We start from the raw sequence: 20,201 nt of genomic DNA on the forward strand, positions 1-20,201 counted from the left end.
ATTTACATATTCATAGTTCTTTAATCACTGAAAAACAAAAATTCATCAACGTTAGAATTTCATTTTAATAAGATTTGTATAAGGTTACAGAATGTAAGACTGTAAAGCATCTTTTTAAGCTTAAGAGAGTCTTTTTGTTATAAGCTGAATGAAAGCAGATTTGATAAGTATAAACTCATCCAAGAATCTTACAGATTTAAGCAGAAAAAGTAGCTTTTCAAGAAAACATAAACTAGCTAAGATTCTGACAGACTAGACATACAATTCATGTAATCAAACTTAATGTAAACACAAATACTGTAAAAATAATTTTGAAAATATGAAAAAATACATACATGATATATTCAATTATTGTATATCATTACTTATTCACTTCTTAATATACTACACATATTTGTTGAATTGGTCTATAATCAAAATCATTTCTCTTAAAATGTTATGAATGAAATAGATCATTTATGTTTATGCTACTTTAATGTCTTTATCTTTCTTAGAATAGCAGTATAGTAACTGTAAAAATGTATGAAGAAATTTACAAACCACCATAAAATCCAACTTGTGGTGTATAGACCTTCCTGGAAAATCATTTCACTGTTTAAGGTCATTGCAACAAGCCAAACAATCCTCAGTGGTTGATCTGTAAAATGAAATAAATACTGAAAAAGGCTGAAATGTGAGATAAAAATGCCCTGGGCAGTTAGCTCAGTACATATTTAGCACAAAGACTTCTATAAAAAAGAGTAATAGGTTTGAATTCCTGGCAAGACTTTCAAAACAAAATGTATCTAAAGTTTATTTATTTTACTAAGTGGTTTTCAGTCACTTGCCAAGAACAGTACAAAATGGTGAGGAATCCAGAAATAATGGCCAAGTGAACAGTATGCAAATTTAACATGAAAAGCTTTGGAAAAAACTGTTTGTCTCTTTCCAAGTAAAAGCAATATTTATGCCTTGTAGAAGTTTTATGTATGGACTGATTTGACATTACATGTAAGAAATTAGTGGTTGAAGCTGACAATAGATGTGTTTCAACTATTCCTGATTAGTCACTTTCATGGCATGGCTATATAAAATGACCAGGGCTTTCACTTATGTAACTAAACATTATGACTGACTGTTGTAATTTTGTCTGGCACCAGAGTCACAAGGTCTTCATGTAATTGTCTTGCATACAGATTCTCCTGAATAAGAGTCAAAACCGATTAAAAAAAGTTGAATTCATGGCAGTTTTAGTAAATAAAATATAGTCTACAATATATTGACACTTGTAAATAAAATGTGAACTGCGCTACCTCGAATCTGTCATATAGTGTCAAATCCGGGCTATTTTTGGAAAAGATATCGGACAAAACTGTCGATATGAATTCAAATAATATTTTTTAACACTACATATCGCTTAAATACTTACTTACCTTGAGATTCGCTAACTGTCATTCTTTATACAATCGAAATAAATCATAAATAATTGTTTTTGTTAGTTTCATTTTCTCCGCGACCTTCGATGTTTACAAATGGCGTGTCGATACAAAGGGCGATAAATTATCAATCATTTAAAATTTTTAAAGAAACGGAATTGCAAAGCACGGAAATGTTTATAAATGTCACTTCATTTATTTCTTGAGGCAAGGTAGAGTATTATTGAAAACAAAAAATGCACTAATTGCCGCGAACACGTGGTAACGTCTACCATTTTTTTTTCGTGACGTAACTTTAATCGATGTTATCTCAAATGACGTAACGCCGAATTTGGACCCAAAATGTCATGGTGCGTCACATATACGGTTCTAATATAAATGAAAAAGTCAACATTGAAGACGTATCAAGAGCACAAACAAGCACCTAGCTAAGCAATTACTTAAGTTTTTCGTGAAACCTGGCTTTCTTGGAATACATCAACTAATCAAAACGTACTTTAAGTACTCGTTTCATTTTATAAAGAAGGTAATACCGAAAAATAAATGAAGAGTATATAATCTACTGAAATAAAATTTTATCTTATCTCTTTAGATAACGAAGGTATTATATAGGATCCTTTCAGAAACTGGAGGATAAGATGACCTCTTGTTTCTGATATATGTTATATTACAGTCCTCTATTACTATCCTCTAAAATTTACAGACCAATATGAGGTCCGATCATATTATTCAAACCAAACACAGTTATAATCTATTCATAGTAAAACTTGTAAGTTTCTTGAAAGATGTTACCCAAGAATTTCCATTTTGCAGTTTTATTACTTTTCGCCTATTTCTCTTCGTAAGAAAATACAGTAGATCAAATTTATGAAAAACAGGTGGAATGTATCAGCTTGGAAAAAAATATTACCACACTTTCGATCGTTGATTTGAGTGATACAACATATCTGCATCATTACTCTTACAAAAGTATGTCCCCAAATTATTCAGAAATTTTCCCCTAGTTAAAAGTACGTTATCCGCTATCATCAAGTGTGATTTGAATTTTTCAGTTTTTATGTACCTGATTATACCAAGGATTAGGAAGGATAGATTTCTCTTGGACTGCGAGGAGGTGCGCACTGTGTACTTTAATGTGTTGGTTTTGTCTGTGCATTTGTATGTGTATGTGTCTTTTCTTTTGTTCTTGGACCACTGCGAGGAGGTGCGCACTGTGTACTTTAATGTGATGGTTTTGTCTGTGCATTTATATGTGTATGTGTCTTTTCTTTTGTTCTTGGAACGCAGCTATCCCTTGTATATTTTTGTCCTTGTTTCGATCGAGTCCGTCTGACAGGTAATGAAATGCAAAACTCCTCTTACCTCGGCTTAAATGAGTTCTTTTATACAAACACATTGGACGGACTATCCCAAAATGAACTACAAAACCTTAAAGACAATGAGTCCACGTAAAGGGACAGTAGACGTTAAATGTATAAATAAGAACTGTTTAATGTTTTCTTATATAAGTCTATGTAAAACAATTGTACCACGGGACGGGGGTCAATTATGGTTCCAGGGGCATAACTTGAAGAAGTGTGGTTGAGAACCGCAACACAATGTTACATGCCAAATATCTATGCCCTCGGCCTTGCGACTTTAAATAAGAAGATTTCAAAAGCTTTTCATTTTAGTTGCCATGGCAACCACAGTTCTGCATGGAGTGGAATTCTTTGGAACAATTTGTTAAAGGACCGTCCAAAGAACATCCAGACCACGTTTAGTCCTCTTCCACGGACTGATTTCTAAGCAGATGTTGTTTGAAGTCTGGACGGACCGACGACGGACAGAGTCGGACGTTGAGTAATCACAACAGCCCAGACCGAGTACTTCGTGCTCAGATGAGCAAATATAGGTTCCGTGGAGGTACCTAAATGAAAAAATTTAATCTGTATGTTTATTCGTACTTTAAGATTAGAAAGCGTATTGACTTACCGTTTCTTCCTATTATTACTGCCCTTTGAAATGGATATGATTTCGACGCGTGCATTGTGCTCCGGATATTTGGATTCATAAGCAGTTTTTATCTGTGAAATAATAAGAAAAAAATATTTATTCATCTATTTTCAAATAGCACTTTGAATACCAGTCTAATGCTTTTGCATATGTAACACAATTTGAGTTTAACTGTTTAATTGAAATTGTTGAATATAATAACATTAAATATCGTGTTTCCATATTTCGTTTCAGGCTTGGGTTGTGTCCTTGTCAATGAGAAACCTTTGTATTGTGTGGTATTTTAGTTACTAACAACAATGGCCAGTTAACATGACTCCTTGATTCCTTGTCAGTATTACCCTGACTATCATATAACTTACACCAATAGATTAAGAGGAGGGATATCTACGAATCACAGTCAGTCATTACAGAGAACTCTTCCTAAACTTTATTAAAACTATTGTGTTCTTGGTATATACTGACCTAACGATGTTTAAATAGTTTTTTCCCAAAATATATGAATACCTGTGTCTTCAAATAGACTTTCAGTTCATGATCTTTATTTTCTATTGAACCAGTTACCGCTATACCTATCGTCGCAATGTAAACATATCCTCCTGAAATGTAATATTCAGTCAAGCTTTTTCTTTATATAATGAATGGTGTCTTGTTTGGATCATTGCGTTCTTTTTCTTTTTTTCCCTCATCACAATGTTCAATATCACAGTGTTGAGTGTTGAAACAAGGAAAATGAAAACACAGAATTACAATGATGAGATTCGGAAGTTGAAATTACGATGTTAGCAATCTAAATGACGATAATGAAAATATCTTACTATGATGATGGGAACACAACATCCCAATACCTCAATGGTACTAAGATGTCGCATTTTCCAGATCGTTATACTAATTTTCATCATTGTGGTTTCAATTTTTTGACCATCGGAGGAAAGCATGGTCAATATAAAAAGAAATCAGGGACAATACGAGAAAACACAATACGTGACTCAGACATTTGATAGTCTATACAGAAGGGGCCAACTTGAAGTTGAATATTGATTATCATAGTTATCGTTAATCAAGTTATCTGATACTGGAATAACTATTTGTTCTGGTAATCGTATTGGTTCTCGGACAAATAACAAGGCCAATATAAAATCATCTGATGATAACGTTATAGTAACTTTATCAAACGCTTACGTCACATTCTCGCATACCAGAGGTTAACCATGGTTCCCTAGTTCAACCGCTGATACATTTTACTGATATCGTTATTTGGTTACATTACAGGAAAATAAATACATTGTTAGCCTAGTAGTAGAGCGTCCGCTTCGAGTGCGGGACGTCGTGGGTTCGATCCCCGGCCGCGTCATACCAAAGACGTAAAAATGGTACTAGCAGGTACTTCGCTTGGAGCTCAGCATTAAGGGGATAGTGCTAGGACTGGTCAGCCCGGTTTCAGTATTATGTTATAATGTGACTGGGTGGGGTATGATGCCACGTGTCTACGGCGTGATATTCCAGTGAGGCAGCACTATAAAGCTGGGCATTGTGCTCACTGCTACAAGCAGACACCGTCGTTTATATGATTGAAATATTGTTGAAAAAGACGTTAAACCCGAATACACACAAACACAAATAAATTCATCTAATCAGCAATGTATTGCGTCATATCTTCGCGAAACAATCAAAATCGGCCGTGAAAAGCTTGATCACGTCATGTTCAATGTCGATGCCCATAATCTAGGAATATAGTTGTTTCTTGAGGCATATTTCGTAGCATCCGATCTAATGACTATTTTTTATTAATCGCAGTCATGCAGTTTCATCATAATTCATACTAGCAAGTATGTTGAAAAGATATTGTTTGAATTTTCAATCTGGCTGTCGAATAATGGCAAACATTGATTGGCTGAAACCACTACAGGTACTCATACTAAGGGTTTTTAAAGATCTACCTGAACAAAGTATCGTAGTAGAATTAATAGTCTTAGGTTCCTTCCCATCTGGGCAAATACATGTCCAGGAGCCATCTAGATTATCACAAACACCGTCAATGCAAGACTCTTGGAGGTCACATTCGTTTATATCTGAAAATTTCAATCGTCATTTAAGCTTCTTATTAAAGACATTTTTTTCATAACCATATAGATATCATAACTAAAATAATAAAAATGAGTTAAGTTAATTAATGATGACACTTTGTTTCATGCTGTTAAAATAGCACATGCAGCTTTGAATGAGTTTTTATGCATAATCTTACGTCATTCTGAAAGTTATGAACATATACACACTGCCTGGCTGCTGAAACTTTATCTCCTCGATGAATTTAACCTCGAAAGATTCGCTCCAAACCTAACACACTGTATGCCACCCTTACAAGGTAGCATCGTGATATGGCGCCAACTAATGTATAGCTCGTTAAATCGATAAGATTGAAGCTGAGTTTTTCATATAGTCTTTAAATGCCGAGAATTGTCAAATTTGATATTTATACACCCTTCAAATGAGCATAATCATTCATATAGAGATGACATAATTTTTATACCACGCAACCATTTTTCTAATATTTGATACTGCGCGATCTCAGGCACAGTTGTCGATCTGTTACTTATTGATTTAGCTTTGTGGTTAAACAAAAAGTTGAATAGTTGCTGGGTATATCGGACACTTTTCGTTAGTCAGATTGAATTAGGTATTAAAAAGGAGCGAAAACGTATGTTTCCATCTGCAAATGCAATAAAACAGAGATGCCTGCTAACAAGATGGTCAAGAAAATTTTGTTATATGTGTAAGAAATAAGATCAGAGATAAGGAGTAAAATATATTTGTTAAAATATTTGACAGAGTATTTGACCTAGAAAAGAAATATTTTTCTGTAAAAAAGAACCTTAATCCGTGTAATAAATTCGTAAATATTTCAGAAATAGCATGCATATCAATAATATAAAAATTCAAAAACAATCTTATTTTTTAGCTGTCATTAAAGTTAACATTTGTTGTATAATACGTTCCTTAACAGTAGGTTGCATACACAAAATAACACAAAATACAAATATGACTCTATCAGAGGATAAAAAATACATTTTAACAGCACACATTACAGGAAACGATGAATTAACATAATAATGTATAGCTTTACCTTCACAAGTAATTATTGTTGCTTCTTTATTTGACTCTCTTGTGTATCCACTGTCGCATTCACAAGTCCAGTTACCCAGAGTATTATTACAAGAACCGCCACAGTAATAAACACTATCCGAACATTCGTCTATATCTTTTAAAATGTTGCAATATATGGATAAGAGAATGATTTCCGCATAAGTCACAGAAGCAGGTATTTTTAATGAGTATAGTTAACACGAAGATTGCCTTTTGATAGAAAGATACAAATAAAAAATATTATAATTCAGTATTTAAACACACACACGAGCTTTTCTGCTTTGAGATATTTTTAACCATGAAAGCAAAGGTTGCGTTACAGTGGTGTTATTAACTATTACTTTTCATTTGAAATATATAGCAAAATAATACCAGCTTTTATAGTATTTCGAGCAAGCGTTTTAAAAATTCAATATAAGTTCTATTCGAATAACAGTCAAACAGACAGAAAGAACTTCTATGTATCATAGGGGAAAATAATTCATTTATTTAATACCTTCACATACTATCACGTCTTTTGAATACACGTGCTTCCGATATCCGAAATCATTGCAACTACAGGTCCAGCTGCCATGTGTATTTGAGCATTTCCCTTCACCACCACATGTATATTTTGGCGAATGACACTCATCAATGTCTGACAGTAAGACAACTATTATTTCATGATAATACATAATGATGAGATATATCTACGATGTTTCATTTCCGGATATTTCGAAGACTAACGTAGAAGCAGACCGGCCATATGAGCGAAAGTCGATATGAAAACCGTTAATTGACAGAATATAATATCTAAAAACATGCGTTAACTTGTAGTGGCATTTGGAGAAATGAAATTAAATGCATTTCTTAGAGTGTTTCCCGACAAGTCATATATAATAAGATGAATGAGTTAGTTGGGAGTAACGAATACGACCTTGTCATGTCACCTTGACCTTTGACTTAATGATCTGAAAATTAAGAGTTCATCTGCTTAATATCATGATTAACCATCGTATTAATTTTCGTGATCCTAGACCCAAGCGTTCTCAAGTTATCGTTCGGAAACGGTTTAAATGTTCCAGGTCGCTGTGACCTTGACCTTTGACCTCAAAATCAATTGGGGTAATTTGCTAGCCATAACCAACCTTCACAGCAACTTGTATCATCCTAGGCCCAAGCGTTCTCAAGCTATTTTCCGGAAACGATTCAAAATTTCCTGGTCACTGTGAGCTTTACCTTTGACCTACTGATCTCAATCTATCTTGAACTGTATGTTATAATATTACACCTATGTACCAAATTATACTATCTTAGGCCAAAGAGTTCTCAGGTTACACCTATAAACCGCGGGTGGGGGTATTTGCCATAAATACAATGTCTATATAAGGAAAGAACGATTATGTCATATAGACCAAAATGGCGTGGCGGCAGTTTCATTAAAATTATAATATTTAAAATGCCATATCCTTTTCCTTTGTAGTCTAATTTTATCATTTGAGTTTTGCTTGTTTATTTCTTTCATGATGTTCTTTCTTAATTTAACAAGTGAATTATGTATTGTCATGCAATACAAAGTCCCCTACTAAAGAGCACCTAATTTTCTCTACAGAATAACATAATGAACTTACATCTGTCAATGACGTATAAACAATATTGTACTATATAATTATGCGATATGATAATAACAAAACACTTGGATGAAAACTTGCATATACATAAAAATACAGTTGTTGATTGTTTCATCTATACATATAAACAAGAGTGCCAAAATGTCACAACATATGCCCGTCGTAGCACCTGCATTTTTATGAATTGTTTTGGCCAAATATAATGAAGTTATAATATAAGTTATCTATAATAATAACGAAGGGAAGTTAATTCTGGTGATGAACATTTGTACCAAGTTATATCACAATCCCTCCTTGTATGAAGACGAAATACTCCGGACATAGTCATTCTGGAATTTGACGTTTGACCTCCAAGAGTGACCCTGACCTTAGATCTAGGGACTGTTTCTTATGAATGACAATCTGACTCAGGGTCATGAATATTTATGCCAACTTACATCAAAATCCATCTATGCTTTAAGAAGAAATGCTCCGGACAAACTCATTCTTGTATCTGACCTTTGGCCTTTAACTCTGACCTTGACTTTTGACCTAGGGACCTAGTTCTTGCACATGATCCTCAGTCTGATGATGTTGTACATTTGTGGGGACTTATTAATTGTATCAATTGTAAAATATTGCATAGTCCCCCTAATGTATGAATATAGTAAAAACAAAAAATACTGTTGCTTTTTAATCGTAAAAGTCAAATTTAAATTCGATATTTTACTTAATCCAATTTTGTGTATAGAAATGCAATGCCAATACATGTGTACTCCAATCAATTATTTTTACCTTCGCACGACTTATTAGTTTCGTTGAAGATAAATCCTGTTCCACATGCACACGTATAACCGCCTGGCATATTTCTACATTTTCCATGTTGTGAACAGTTAATATGATTTTCGGTGCATTCATCAATGTCTAAAAGAGACAACATTTTTCTCAATTGCACATTCCGTGAAGACATGCTTACTCTCAGTTCGAATTCATATTATATATAGGAATGTAGAAAATATCAGAAATATTTGAAGATGAATATTATAAAAATTTGACACTCGATATGAATTGTAAGGTCACTTGCATAATTATGTCATTTCTTGTATTAAATGCTTGATTTATCATTAACCTCAGGTATTTAATCATAACCTCAGTTGTAATACGTCAGTAGATAAGTTATTATTTTTTTTTTATATCACTACTGGCAATAATGTATTTAAGCTTCAATTAAAGCAAGATAATAAATCTATGTAATTGTTTTAAGGAACTTACCTCTGCAAGTGATGTTCGATGCATATTGTAATTCGTCTGGATAAGACCGGTATCCGGTATCGCATTCGCATGTCCAATTACCAAACGTATTTTTACATTTTCCACCGCAAAAGTAGGAATTATCAAAACACTCATTAATATCTGTAAAGAAGAATGGCCGGAATTTACAAGTAAGAACTAAATTTTAAATTACATTTTAAGCTATAGCATGATATTCAGGATCGTGCTTCGAATATACTTTCAGTAGTATTATAGTTTTTTTATTAAATCTTAAGAGCTTGGTAGTTGAAACGGGATATAAAGTATAGCGAATATCTTTACAGCAAGTAAACATACCTCATTTAAAAACTTATATGACTGATAAAAGGATAAAAAATAAGTGACTTTACAAATTGAGAGAGAGAGAGAGAGAGAGAGGGAGAGGGAGAGAGTGAGAGAGTTCAATACCTTCACAGACCACAACATCCTTGGAAACTTCATTTTTCCAAAATCCAACTTTGGGGCAATTGCAACTCCAGTTACCAATTGTGTTATTGCAAGTTCCATTCTTACAGGAATATTTTGTTGAATGACATTCATCAATATCTAAATAGAACAAAGTCTTTTAAGTATGAAACCCAATAATATATTATAATGTAGTCGAAATTTCATCACTTATTTGCTAGTTTATTTCCTTCATTAAGCTTATTCTAAATTGATAAATTGTCTAATATTGCATAGTTCCCTTTAGGTGTTTATAAGAAAAATATAAACAAAAGTATTGTTATTCTTTTTAAATTGAAGAAGTTAAATTCATATAGAAATGCAATGCCAATACATGTGTACTCCAAGTTATTACATACCTTCGCACGACTTATTAGTTTCGTTAAAGATAAATCCTGTATCACATACACATGTATAACCGCCTGGCACATTACTACAAGTTCCATGTCCAGAACAGTTAATATTGTTTTCGGTGCATTCATTAATGTCTAAAAAAGACAACATTTCTGAATTGCTCTTTCCACGGAGACATGGTTAATCACAGATATAATTCACATTATGTACAGAAAGTGAGAATGTATCAGAAATTGTAGTTTGTAGCATTTGATTTGTTAGATAAAAAAAACAGCTATAAATGTCACACTAAATAATGTTTCGACTATTATACTGTTTGATATTCAAATGAAATGTAAGGTTATTTTCGTAATGTATTAATTTCGTTCATGATTAGTTGTTAACATCAAATACATCATGAGAGTAGATATGGTATTCAAAATTAATATGATTGATGACAATAATGATAATTTCAAACTTCAATTAAAGCAAGATAATAAATCAATGTAATTGTTTTAAGGAACTTACCTCTGCAAGTGATGTTTGATGCATAGTGTAATTCGTTTGGATGAGACCGGTATCCGTTATCGCATTCGCATATCCAGTTACCAAACGTGTTTTTACATTTTCCGTCGCACAAGTAGGAATTATTAAAACACTCATTAATATCTGTAAAGAAGAATGGCCTGAATTAACAAATACGATTTTAACATTTTGTTTTAAATAACATATATTTAAGCTATAGCATCATGTTCACGATCGTGCTTAGAATTTACTTTTAGTAGTATAATAGTTTCTGTTATTAAATCTTAAGACCTTGGTAGTTGAAACGGGATATAAAGTATAGCGAATATCTTTACAGCAAGTAAACATACCTCATTTAAAAACTTATATGACTGATTCAAAGATAAAACATTAAAATGAATTTATACAGAGGGAAAGAGAGAGAGTTAATACCTTCACAGACCACAACATCCTTGGAAACCTCATTTTTCCAAAATCCAACTTTAGGGCAATTGCAACTCCAGTTACCCATTGTGTTATTGCAAGCTCCATTCTTACAGGAATATTTTGTTGAATTACATTCATCAATGTCTGAATGGAACACAGTCATATAATATAAATATAATTCCAATTTAGTAATTATGTTCATGCTTCGAAATATTTTGTTATTTACAATAAAAATATTGACAATATTGTTTTTAAATTAATTTACTGACTTTATTCCATATGTTTTCATCTTTGACAAATAAAAGATATAAAGACGAAACGACGGGGAGAAAATAACATATATAAACAATTATTTCAAACCAGGGAACCTACATAACTTTTGGACTTCCTTTTTCACGATAGCGTTTCTTTTTAATGATGTTAATAATGCTTATGATGAAACATGGTAATACCGTAGCAGGAAACGTTATATGGATCTGTGTTGTTCATGGAGTATCCCTCTTCACATTCACACTTATATCCTTTCGGAGTGTTCACGCACTTTCCATGTCCGGAACAGTGGTCAATGTTCTCAGCACATTCATCAATATCTAAATATATCGTTTCTCAAAATAAGCATTATGCAATCAAAAAGTAGTTTTCAAGTCCTTTAGCTATTACAATTACGTAAAATTTATTAACTTTAAACTTATACCAATAAATTCGCTAATTATTTTCATGCTTCGAAACATTTTATCATTTACACTAAGACTGTTGACAAGATTGTATTTAAAATAAATTTGCTAACTTTATTTAAATTTTCTAATCTTTGACAGATATAAAATATAAAGACGAAAAAAGATGAGAAAATTCAATGCAAACAATTAGCTTCCATTCAAGAGAACCTTAATAACGTTTGGAATCACATTTTCACACTAGTGATTCTTTTCAAGTATGCTTTTAATGTACAGTCAAACCTGTGAACAACGACCACTCTTCGGAACAAGCAAAAGTGGTCTTTGTTCAAAGGTGGTCTTTATTCGAGGGGAAGGGTCACTTCTCAGTTAGCCATTATCATGCTGAAAAAAATATTTTTACAGCTTCTTTCTTTCTTTAAGTTCTATGTATTAATTCGGCTGGTGCAAACTTGCAAATTTTCAGTCAAACAGTTATTATTATCTTTGCTGTAATGCGAAAGTCATGAAAATTCGGCGGATTTCAAATATTTTCATGTCGGAACGGTCCAGCTTGGTCGTTATTGGGGGCAAATATGACCCCTTGGAATGAATAAGGCCGGTCGCTGGTAGCGGTCGCCAGGTGGTCGCTATTCATGGCCATTTTTCTACAGGGGAGAACGACCAGAGACCTGTCGTTGTCGACAGGTTGTTGCTATTCACGGGTGGTTTCTAGCACAAGTTTGACTGTATATGATAAAACATGGTACTACCGTAGCAGGATACGTTATATGGATCTGTGTTGTTCATGGAGTATCCCTTTTCACATTCACACTTATATCCTTTCGGAGTGTTCACGCACTTTCCATGTCCGGAACAGTGGACAATGTTCTCAGCACATTCATCAACATCTAAATATATCGTTATGTCTCTTAAAATAAGCATTACACAATCAAAAGCAGTTTATAGTTCCGTAAGTAAAGTAAATGAATAAAATTGATTAATCTTTAACTGATACCAATGAATTAAAACATTAAAACGCTTTCTATGCGACTCCCCATTTTAATTATAATATCAAAATACATCATTAATCTAATTTCATCTATGTAGTTTACTTTAATTGAATCATAATCTCTGCTATACGTTAAATAAAATGCGCAATAATTTTAAACTTATTGCCGAGAAAAGTTTCTTCTTACAATTATTAGACACAATGTTTAAAAGTAAATGCTAAAAGTATCTTTATACGTAAAAGAAATAAAGAAATACACACCTATATAAGCTGAAGTCAAAGTACTAGATATACATCATAATAAAAGTAGATATAGAGGTTAATACACGACAGAGCCGGGCCGGGAGGTGATAATCGGCCCGGAAAATGAATAATGGCCTGAGGGCTTTAGCCCCCGGACCATTATGAATTCCGAGCCGATTATCACCTCCCGGCCAGGCTCTAGCGTGTATCAATGTCTTTAATACATGTACTTTGTTGCACTACTCAAGTCAAGAGCAGTAGAACTACAATAGAAAAAAAGTGGAAACTTCGCAGGTCGCTCAACACGACAAAAACGAAAATGTTGAAGGCTCGGTTTGATTGAGCCTGTTCATGGACGGTAGTGGAAATACATGCTTCCGTCCACGCCCTCTAGCCCCGTGTTGAGCAGAACTCAACATTTACGCATGCTAAAAGTACAAAAAGCAATTTAGAGACATCCGCAGATGTATTCAAACGGCGGTGAACATGGAACCTTCAATGATACACGTGTTGAGGCGTGTAATTCCATGAAGAGCGGCGTTTGGTCCCCAGATAAAATAATGGGTTTGCCCCAAACGAGAAAACAATGGGCAGAACTAAACAGACTGGAATTTAGGAAGGGGATCTGAGGTTATGGAGCCTGCGTATCACAGGAACTGTCAAAAGACAAAATTAAAATGCAGGCACCATATCCAAGGGGTGATTATACAATACCCAAGGCTATGAAAGCGGGAGTATTGGAACCACCCAGGCCGAAATGGTCATGTTGAGAAACAGTACCAATAACACGACATAAAAGTCGTGCTGAACAATCTGAGAAAATCGAAATATAACAGCCCTGACTGAATGTACGGGGAGACTTTTTACGGCCGCCACACGGCACAAACAACGCTGCTGTGATAATAAAATAGAAAAAAAGTGGAAACTTCGCAGGTCGCTCAACACGACAAAAACGAAAATGTTGCAGGCTCGGTTTGATTGAGCCTGTTCATGGACGGTAGTGGAAATACATGCTTCCGTCCACGCCCACTAGCCCCGGTTTGAGCAGAACTCAACATTTACATATGCTAAAAGTACAAAAAGCAACTCCTGTCGCTAGATTTCAATGGCTAAATAGTTTGGAGATACTTGTGTCTCAAAATTTGTGTTTATTCTTGCACATTTAGACAAATTAGATCTACAGAATTTCTTGTCGGTAGGCCTACGGAGTTTTTAGGTAGATCTTAACTCGTAATGTATCTATCAAACTCATCTAAAGGTTCGCCATTCTAAAAATGTGGAACAACACATAATTTGAGCCAGTTCATGAAAACAAAAAGCAAAAAAAAAAAAAAAAAAAAAAAAAAAAAAACAATCTTAACAATAGCTCTAGCTTAGCTAGATATCTAGATCTAGATCTATGTTTATGAAAAGCAGTCATAACTTTTTCACCGAGAAGAACTCGCAACTTCGTCGGCGAATCATGCTGTTTTACAATGCATACTCGAACACTGTTGAAACTCGGAAGTCTAGATCCAAAGTAAATATGTGCATGTCATGTTTTATTACTAATTTTAAAATCTGGAAAGTAGATCCCTCGGAAGCACCGAAAACAAGCATTGCGATTCTGCGATAAACCACGGTTTACCGTTGTAGACCAGTGACAGACCATTATGACGTCCATGATGACGTTTTATGTAGCTACTGGTTTCACGCGCACGTGTTCACTGGGCGGATTATGATTATGAGTTTTTGGCCCGGGCCGATAAGTGATAATCAGTGCGTGAAAGCAATAACCTACTGAAAATACATTCATTGTTGTTACTAAATATAGTAACATATGTATTAATTTGTTATAATAGTCTGTACGTTGAGAATTTTTATACCTGTACATGTCATGAGCGTTTCATTGGTAGATACAGAATGATATCCCTTGGGACAGGTGCATATCCCTTTGTCACTTACGCATGACATATTACTGCCGTCACATTCAAAGTCTTTGAGTATATCACACAGACTGACTTCTGCATAAAAAGGTAAAAGGAATACAGATGATGTGCATTTCCTCTCTAACAGTGTCATTTTACTATCATCACAAAGTGAAACATGTTTCAACTATCTCAACTTAAACTAATCTATATGTAATAGATAGGTACCAGAAGTAAAAATGTATGTACATGGCAACTGTCAAGGTTGTGTCCAATTTTTTTTGTTTTTTTATATATTTTTATTTTTTGTTTGTTTTACTTTGTGTGTGTATATGTTAACCGTAGAAACATCATTACACGTATATACTACTGAAGGGTTTCGTTTATGGAAGTTGCTTTACAAACGTGTGGGTATTCCTACTGGACCGTTTCCACATTATCATTAACCATTATTCTTTATGTACCACATGACTGATGCATTATTTGAAAATAAGTCCTTTTTTCCCGATAACGTAGACACAAATAAAACATGCTAATGTGAATTTAGTGTCAGATACTTATATTGATAACACAATTCATAGTTACTTTTTACAAAGATACCAGTCTTAGTTACAAAATATTTTATACACTGTATTAGCTAACCTCCACAAGTAAAGTTATTTCTGTCGTCTTGAACCGGAACAAAGCTGCTGTTTTTACATATACACATCCAGCTTCCAGGAAGATTTACACACGTTTCATTGTTACAATTGTAGGTTTTACATTCGTCTATATCTGTATAAGATATGCAAAATACTCTGTTTATATTTCATTGTATTGTATTTACATCATGTATTGTACATAATGGCCGGGAAGCTTATTTTTAATATGAAACACAACAAAATGTGTGCGACGTATTATTCTATGGAAAGGAAAATATAATGTAAATATAAGAAATGGAACATATTTTTCTTGTTCATGCGAACGTCAAATTAAACAGGAATCACTACAGCGATCCATGCATATGCCGATCCTATTCCTTTGTTCATTTCGCATGAACACAGAAAAGATACTTCATTTCTAAATTATTTTCTCTCAAGCAAATACAAAAAACAAGCAAACAATAAAAAAAAATGAAACCAACAAGATTGATACTATACATAGATATGCTAATTATATTTCATATTAAGTTTTAGTGAATAATATAATCAGTAGGCATAAATTAAATTTCATTGCTCCCAAGCTGGTAACTCTACTATAGTTTGTCCTGCAACAAAACGATAGTTGCACAATTTCACATATTGAATAATATTCTAATATTTCTCATAATCTAAAGTCAAATACTTTTTGAGATACATGCGACACAAACATGCAGTCCTCTTGATAAATATCAGGTGCACAACGTCTTATTCTGAATGAAATGGCAATCCTGTGAGGTTTGACAACCCTAGGTCAAATATCTTTTGCACGATACAATTCGAACGGACGAGAAAACTTACGGACAAGAGTACCTCTAAGCACCTCCTCCCCGCTCTTTTTTCGAGGTGGGAAAGTGGGAGGATAGGACACAAAAGTAGAATCAATAAATAAGTCACTTTAAGCTTAGACAAGCTTTTATATGAATACATTTTCGAGTCTAGGCTTTTCCCGAATATGATTTCATTTTAACCCGAGACGGATTACGATATCTCAAATCTATTTTAATGTCAAACTTGAAGGATAATCTGATGATTCTTGGGCTGATTAGACTACTATAGTTTCACAGACCATTCATAAACATCTCAACTTTTCCATATTTGATAAAGATTAAGGATACTTCTGGTGAAGAAATACCAATGAGTTACAATGTTTGGAAGGGGGGATATCTAAAGTTGGTTCGCAAGAGTTCTTCGCGTACTTTGTTTTTTTTAGTAAATTTAATGGGTTTTATAAAGAGAAAATATAAAATTTTCGGTGTAACTTGTTATATTTCGCTTGCATCGCCAGTAAATTATTTCATACACTGATAATTACGTCAGAAAAAATTGGGCAAATTTCGAAAACATGTTTTCAATGAAAATTGGTGTTAGCTCACAAAGTGTGTGTGTGTTGGTGTGTGTGTGTACGTGCGTGTGTGTGTGCGTGTGTGTGTGTGTGTTTTGGGTTTAACATCTTTGTTAACAATTCTTCAGTCATCTAAACGACGGTGTCTACTTGTAGCAGTGAGCATAATGCCCCCAACTGCCTCATTGGAATATCACGCCGTAGACACGTGGCATGATACCCCACCCAGTCACATAAATACTAATACCGGACTGACCAGTCCTAACACTATCTGTTATATTTCGCTGGCATCGCCAGTAAATTATTTCATACACTGATAATTACGTCAGAAAAAATTGGGCTAATTTCGATAACATGTTTTCAATGAAAATTGGTGTTAGCTAACAAAAGCGTGTGTGTGTATGTGTGTGTACGTGCGTGTGTGCGTGCGCGTGTGTGTGTTTGGGTTTAACATCTTTGTTAACAATTATTCAGTCATTTAAACGACGGTGTCTACTTGTAGCAGTGAACATAATGCCCCCAACTGTCCCATGGGAATATCACGCCGTAGACACGTGGCATGATACCCACCCAGTCACATAAATACTAATACCGGACTGACCAGTCCTAACACTATCTTCTTAATGCTGAGCGCCAAGCGAGGAAGATACTGATACCTTTTTTACGTCTTTGTATGACGTGGCCGGGAATCGAACCCACAACCTCCCGAACTCGAAGAGGACACTCTATCACTAGGCTACCGAGGCTAACAAAGTGAATATGCTGCTATTGTAAAAGAAATCACGCAGTGTAGTCGTGTAGAAAATAAGGGTGCACGTAACACAGTCTAACTATAAATACTGCTGTTATAAATTAGTAGTAGAGTGTCTACCTTAATTTCGAGATGTGCTGGGTTCGAGTCTCAGTCAGAGCTTACATTTTCAGTATATAATAGAATGTTATGAAACTGTTCCAGATGTTCAATATCATAAGCGAACATTAGTCAGCAATTCAGATCACTGTTGAGAGTAAAATGTAGTACGCCCAAATAGAAAATATGCAATTTATTATGTCCCGTTGATGTTTCTGCTGTACATGTCCATGAAGAGTTATATGTCTTTGATCACAAGACTGTCTTTTAAATGAAAATATTAAACTCTCATTACCATGTACTTTTGTCTGGTTAAAATATTGTTAATATATATATATAACTTCTAGAAATATATGGACATTTGCCTGCATTTCAAAGCCTTCATACATATGTTTTGAAATTATATACAAGAAAACAACTACGCATACTTTTACAAGCCTACGAATATTAAGGCTTAAGTAAATAAAAGACAATGCATGGATATTCGAAAACAGGCGAATTTTTTGCAATTTATCTACGGACAGCATAGTATTCTTTTAAACGTCAGGGTTTTTAACAAATATTAAGTAATCGCAATGAGGCAGGACTGAATGAAATGTAGTGCATTGATAAGGAAGATTCGAACACAATCGACTAGAAATACCGCCTCTGATTATGTTGAAAGCAGGAGCATTTGCTATCTAATGAGTTCATTAAGCTTGTATCCATACCGATGCAGAATTTTTCTGATGGATTCAATTTCGCATATCCGTTCTTGCATTTGCAAAACGTTGTGCCATTCTTTTGCCGACAATCAGTTGTTACTGGGTCACAGTTGCCATTTGATGTCAAATCACACAGTATATTGTCGGAATCTTTAAAATGAATATAAAGAAATAGAACGAAATTCATAGCCATTACCGGAATTAGTTTCGAAACTATGCGAAAAAGGCAAGAAAGGTGTTAAACAAATACTGTTGCTAGAGTAATGTGTGAGTAACTAGTGGTTCCAAATTAAATTTTAAGTCAGATTAAAAGCAGTCAACAAATACTTCATGATTGCACTAAAATGTCATCTTTTAGCAACAACAAGGATAGCAACATGAAACTTTATTTCACATCACACCAACATTAGGTATATGAGTATGCAAACTAATCTACTAATAAACACTAATGTAAGGTTGTACAATCACGTTAATGCATTTTAATATGGGAGGTAATTTTCTAAATATATGACATTTCAATTACTGTATTGTTTGACGTTTATGCAAAATATTAATATAGGATAGATTTATTCAAACATTATTAATATTAAAGTGATGTGTGAGATATTGTACATACCTTTGAATATATAGTATGAAGTAAAAGTCATGTCTAGGTTCTGCGAATTATGGACCCACAAGCTTTTGTTACTAAACGCAGTATATAATACATTTGATACTCTCTCACTTCCAACATGTTCCCCCATGCGCAAATTATACAAAACGTTGTACTTATGCATTGGGTCAATTTTAGTACTAAAAAATAAAAACAAAATAAACTTAAAGTTATCAACTACACTGCATATTAAGTCTTGGACTACTTTCTTAATACCCATGACAACTGTGCGCGCTTGAATTTTCTTTTCATACTAGAAAGTATGTAAATCCGAAATGAAGAGAAAATTTAAAAATGTAAAGTAGTTTTTTACATGCTATTCTTTTTTAAATGTTTTATTCAAAATAGTGTTACGTTTCATTCGAATCTAATACACATTTACAGTAATAGCTTACCTTATATCTACTTTAAGACTCAGCACAGTTGCTGAGACAAACAGACTGCTTATAGGCTCGGAGAATGTTGTATTTTCGAGTGTCTTGTTTGTGTAGATAATCTTCAACTGGATTTATAAGACAAATCTAATTCAGTTTCTGTTTTGAAATGTACGTATAGAGTTTCACTATGCTTACCAGTATTCATTTCTTATTTTTTTCATTTCCAAAAATAATTTCGAACAACAACACGTGAAAGTAGTGCGTGGTTATGCGGTTCTTTATCCAAAGGAATAGTAACAATAAGATTGAAAAAGAAATAATGATTTGCTTATAGTTTAATTCAATTTTCTTGTATTTTAAGACCGTAATACCTGATCTTGGATGGAATTAACAATTGTGTCGTTACTTGACTGCCCCCGCCAGAGTATACTTAGGTTTCCAATGTAACTGAAATTTCCTGAAAAATGATTAATACACTAATGAATTAGTGTTACTGATCAGAAGACATAATTTCTTTACACATCTTTCTAGATCAAACTGCTCGCTTTAAGATTGTTCTGCACGTTCGGATATCATTCTCTTCTACAATGCAGAATTTG

At 33.8% G+C, this 20,201-nt stretch overlaps 1 protein-coding gene across 1 annotated transcript in view; it reads right to left on the minus strand.

Moving 5' to 3' along the window:
* LOC123542570 (uncharacterized) overlaps positions 1-20,201 on the minus strand; it is an 85,407-nt gene that overhangs the window by 14,158 nt on the left and 51,048 nt on the right. The window contains exons 20-38 of the mRNA XM_053532105.1: positions 19,974-20,059; positions 19,621-19,727; positions 19,190-19,365; positions 18,580-18,723; positions 15,640-15,771; positions 14,956-15,093; positions 12,609-12,746; positions 11,635-11,772; positions 11,189-11,326; positions 10,760-10,900; positions 10,258-10,386; positions 9,863-10,000; positions 9,416-9,556; positions 8,939-9,067; positions 7,051-7,191; positions 6,535-6,669; positions 5,351-5,482; positions 3,918-4,009; positions 3,390-3,481 (exon numbers count right to left, since the gene is read on the minus strand). Of these exons, the coding sequence (XP_053388080.1) occupies positions 3,390-3,481; positions 3,918-4,009; positions 5,351-5,482; positions 6,535-6,669; positions 7,051-7,191; positions 8,939-9,067; positions 9,416-9,556; positions 9,863-10,000; positions 10,258-10,386; positions 10,760-10,900; positions 11,189-11,326; positions 11,635-11,772; positions 12,609-12,746; positions 14,956-15,093; positions 15,640-15,771; positions 18,580-18,723; positions 19,190-19,365; positions 19,621-19,727; positions 19,974-20,059 (2,467 nt within the window). The remainder of the gene's footprint in view (positions 1-3,389; positions 3,482-3,917; positions 4,010-5,350; positions 5,483-6,534; positions 6,670-7,050; positions 7,192-8,938; positions 9,068-9,415; positions 9,557-9,862; positions 10,001-10,257; positions 10,387-10,759; positions 10,901-11,188; positions 11,327-11,634; positions 11,773-12,608; positions 12,747-14,955; positions 15,094-15,639; positions 15,772-18,579; positions 18,724-19,189; positions 19,366-19,620; positions 19,728-19,973; positions 20,060-20,201) is intronic.

The sequence above is a fragment of the Mercenaria mercenaria genome, chromosome 19, assembly GCF_021730395.1.
Source record: "Mercenaria mercenaria strain notata chromosome 19, MADL_Memer_1, whole genome shotgun sequence".
Taxonomy (NCBI): domain Eukaryota; kingdom Metazoa; phylum Mollusca; class Bivalvia; order Venerida; family Veneridae; genus Mercenaria; species Mercenaria mercenaria.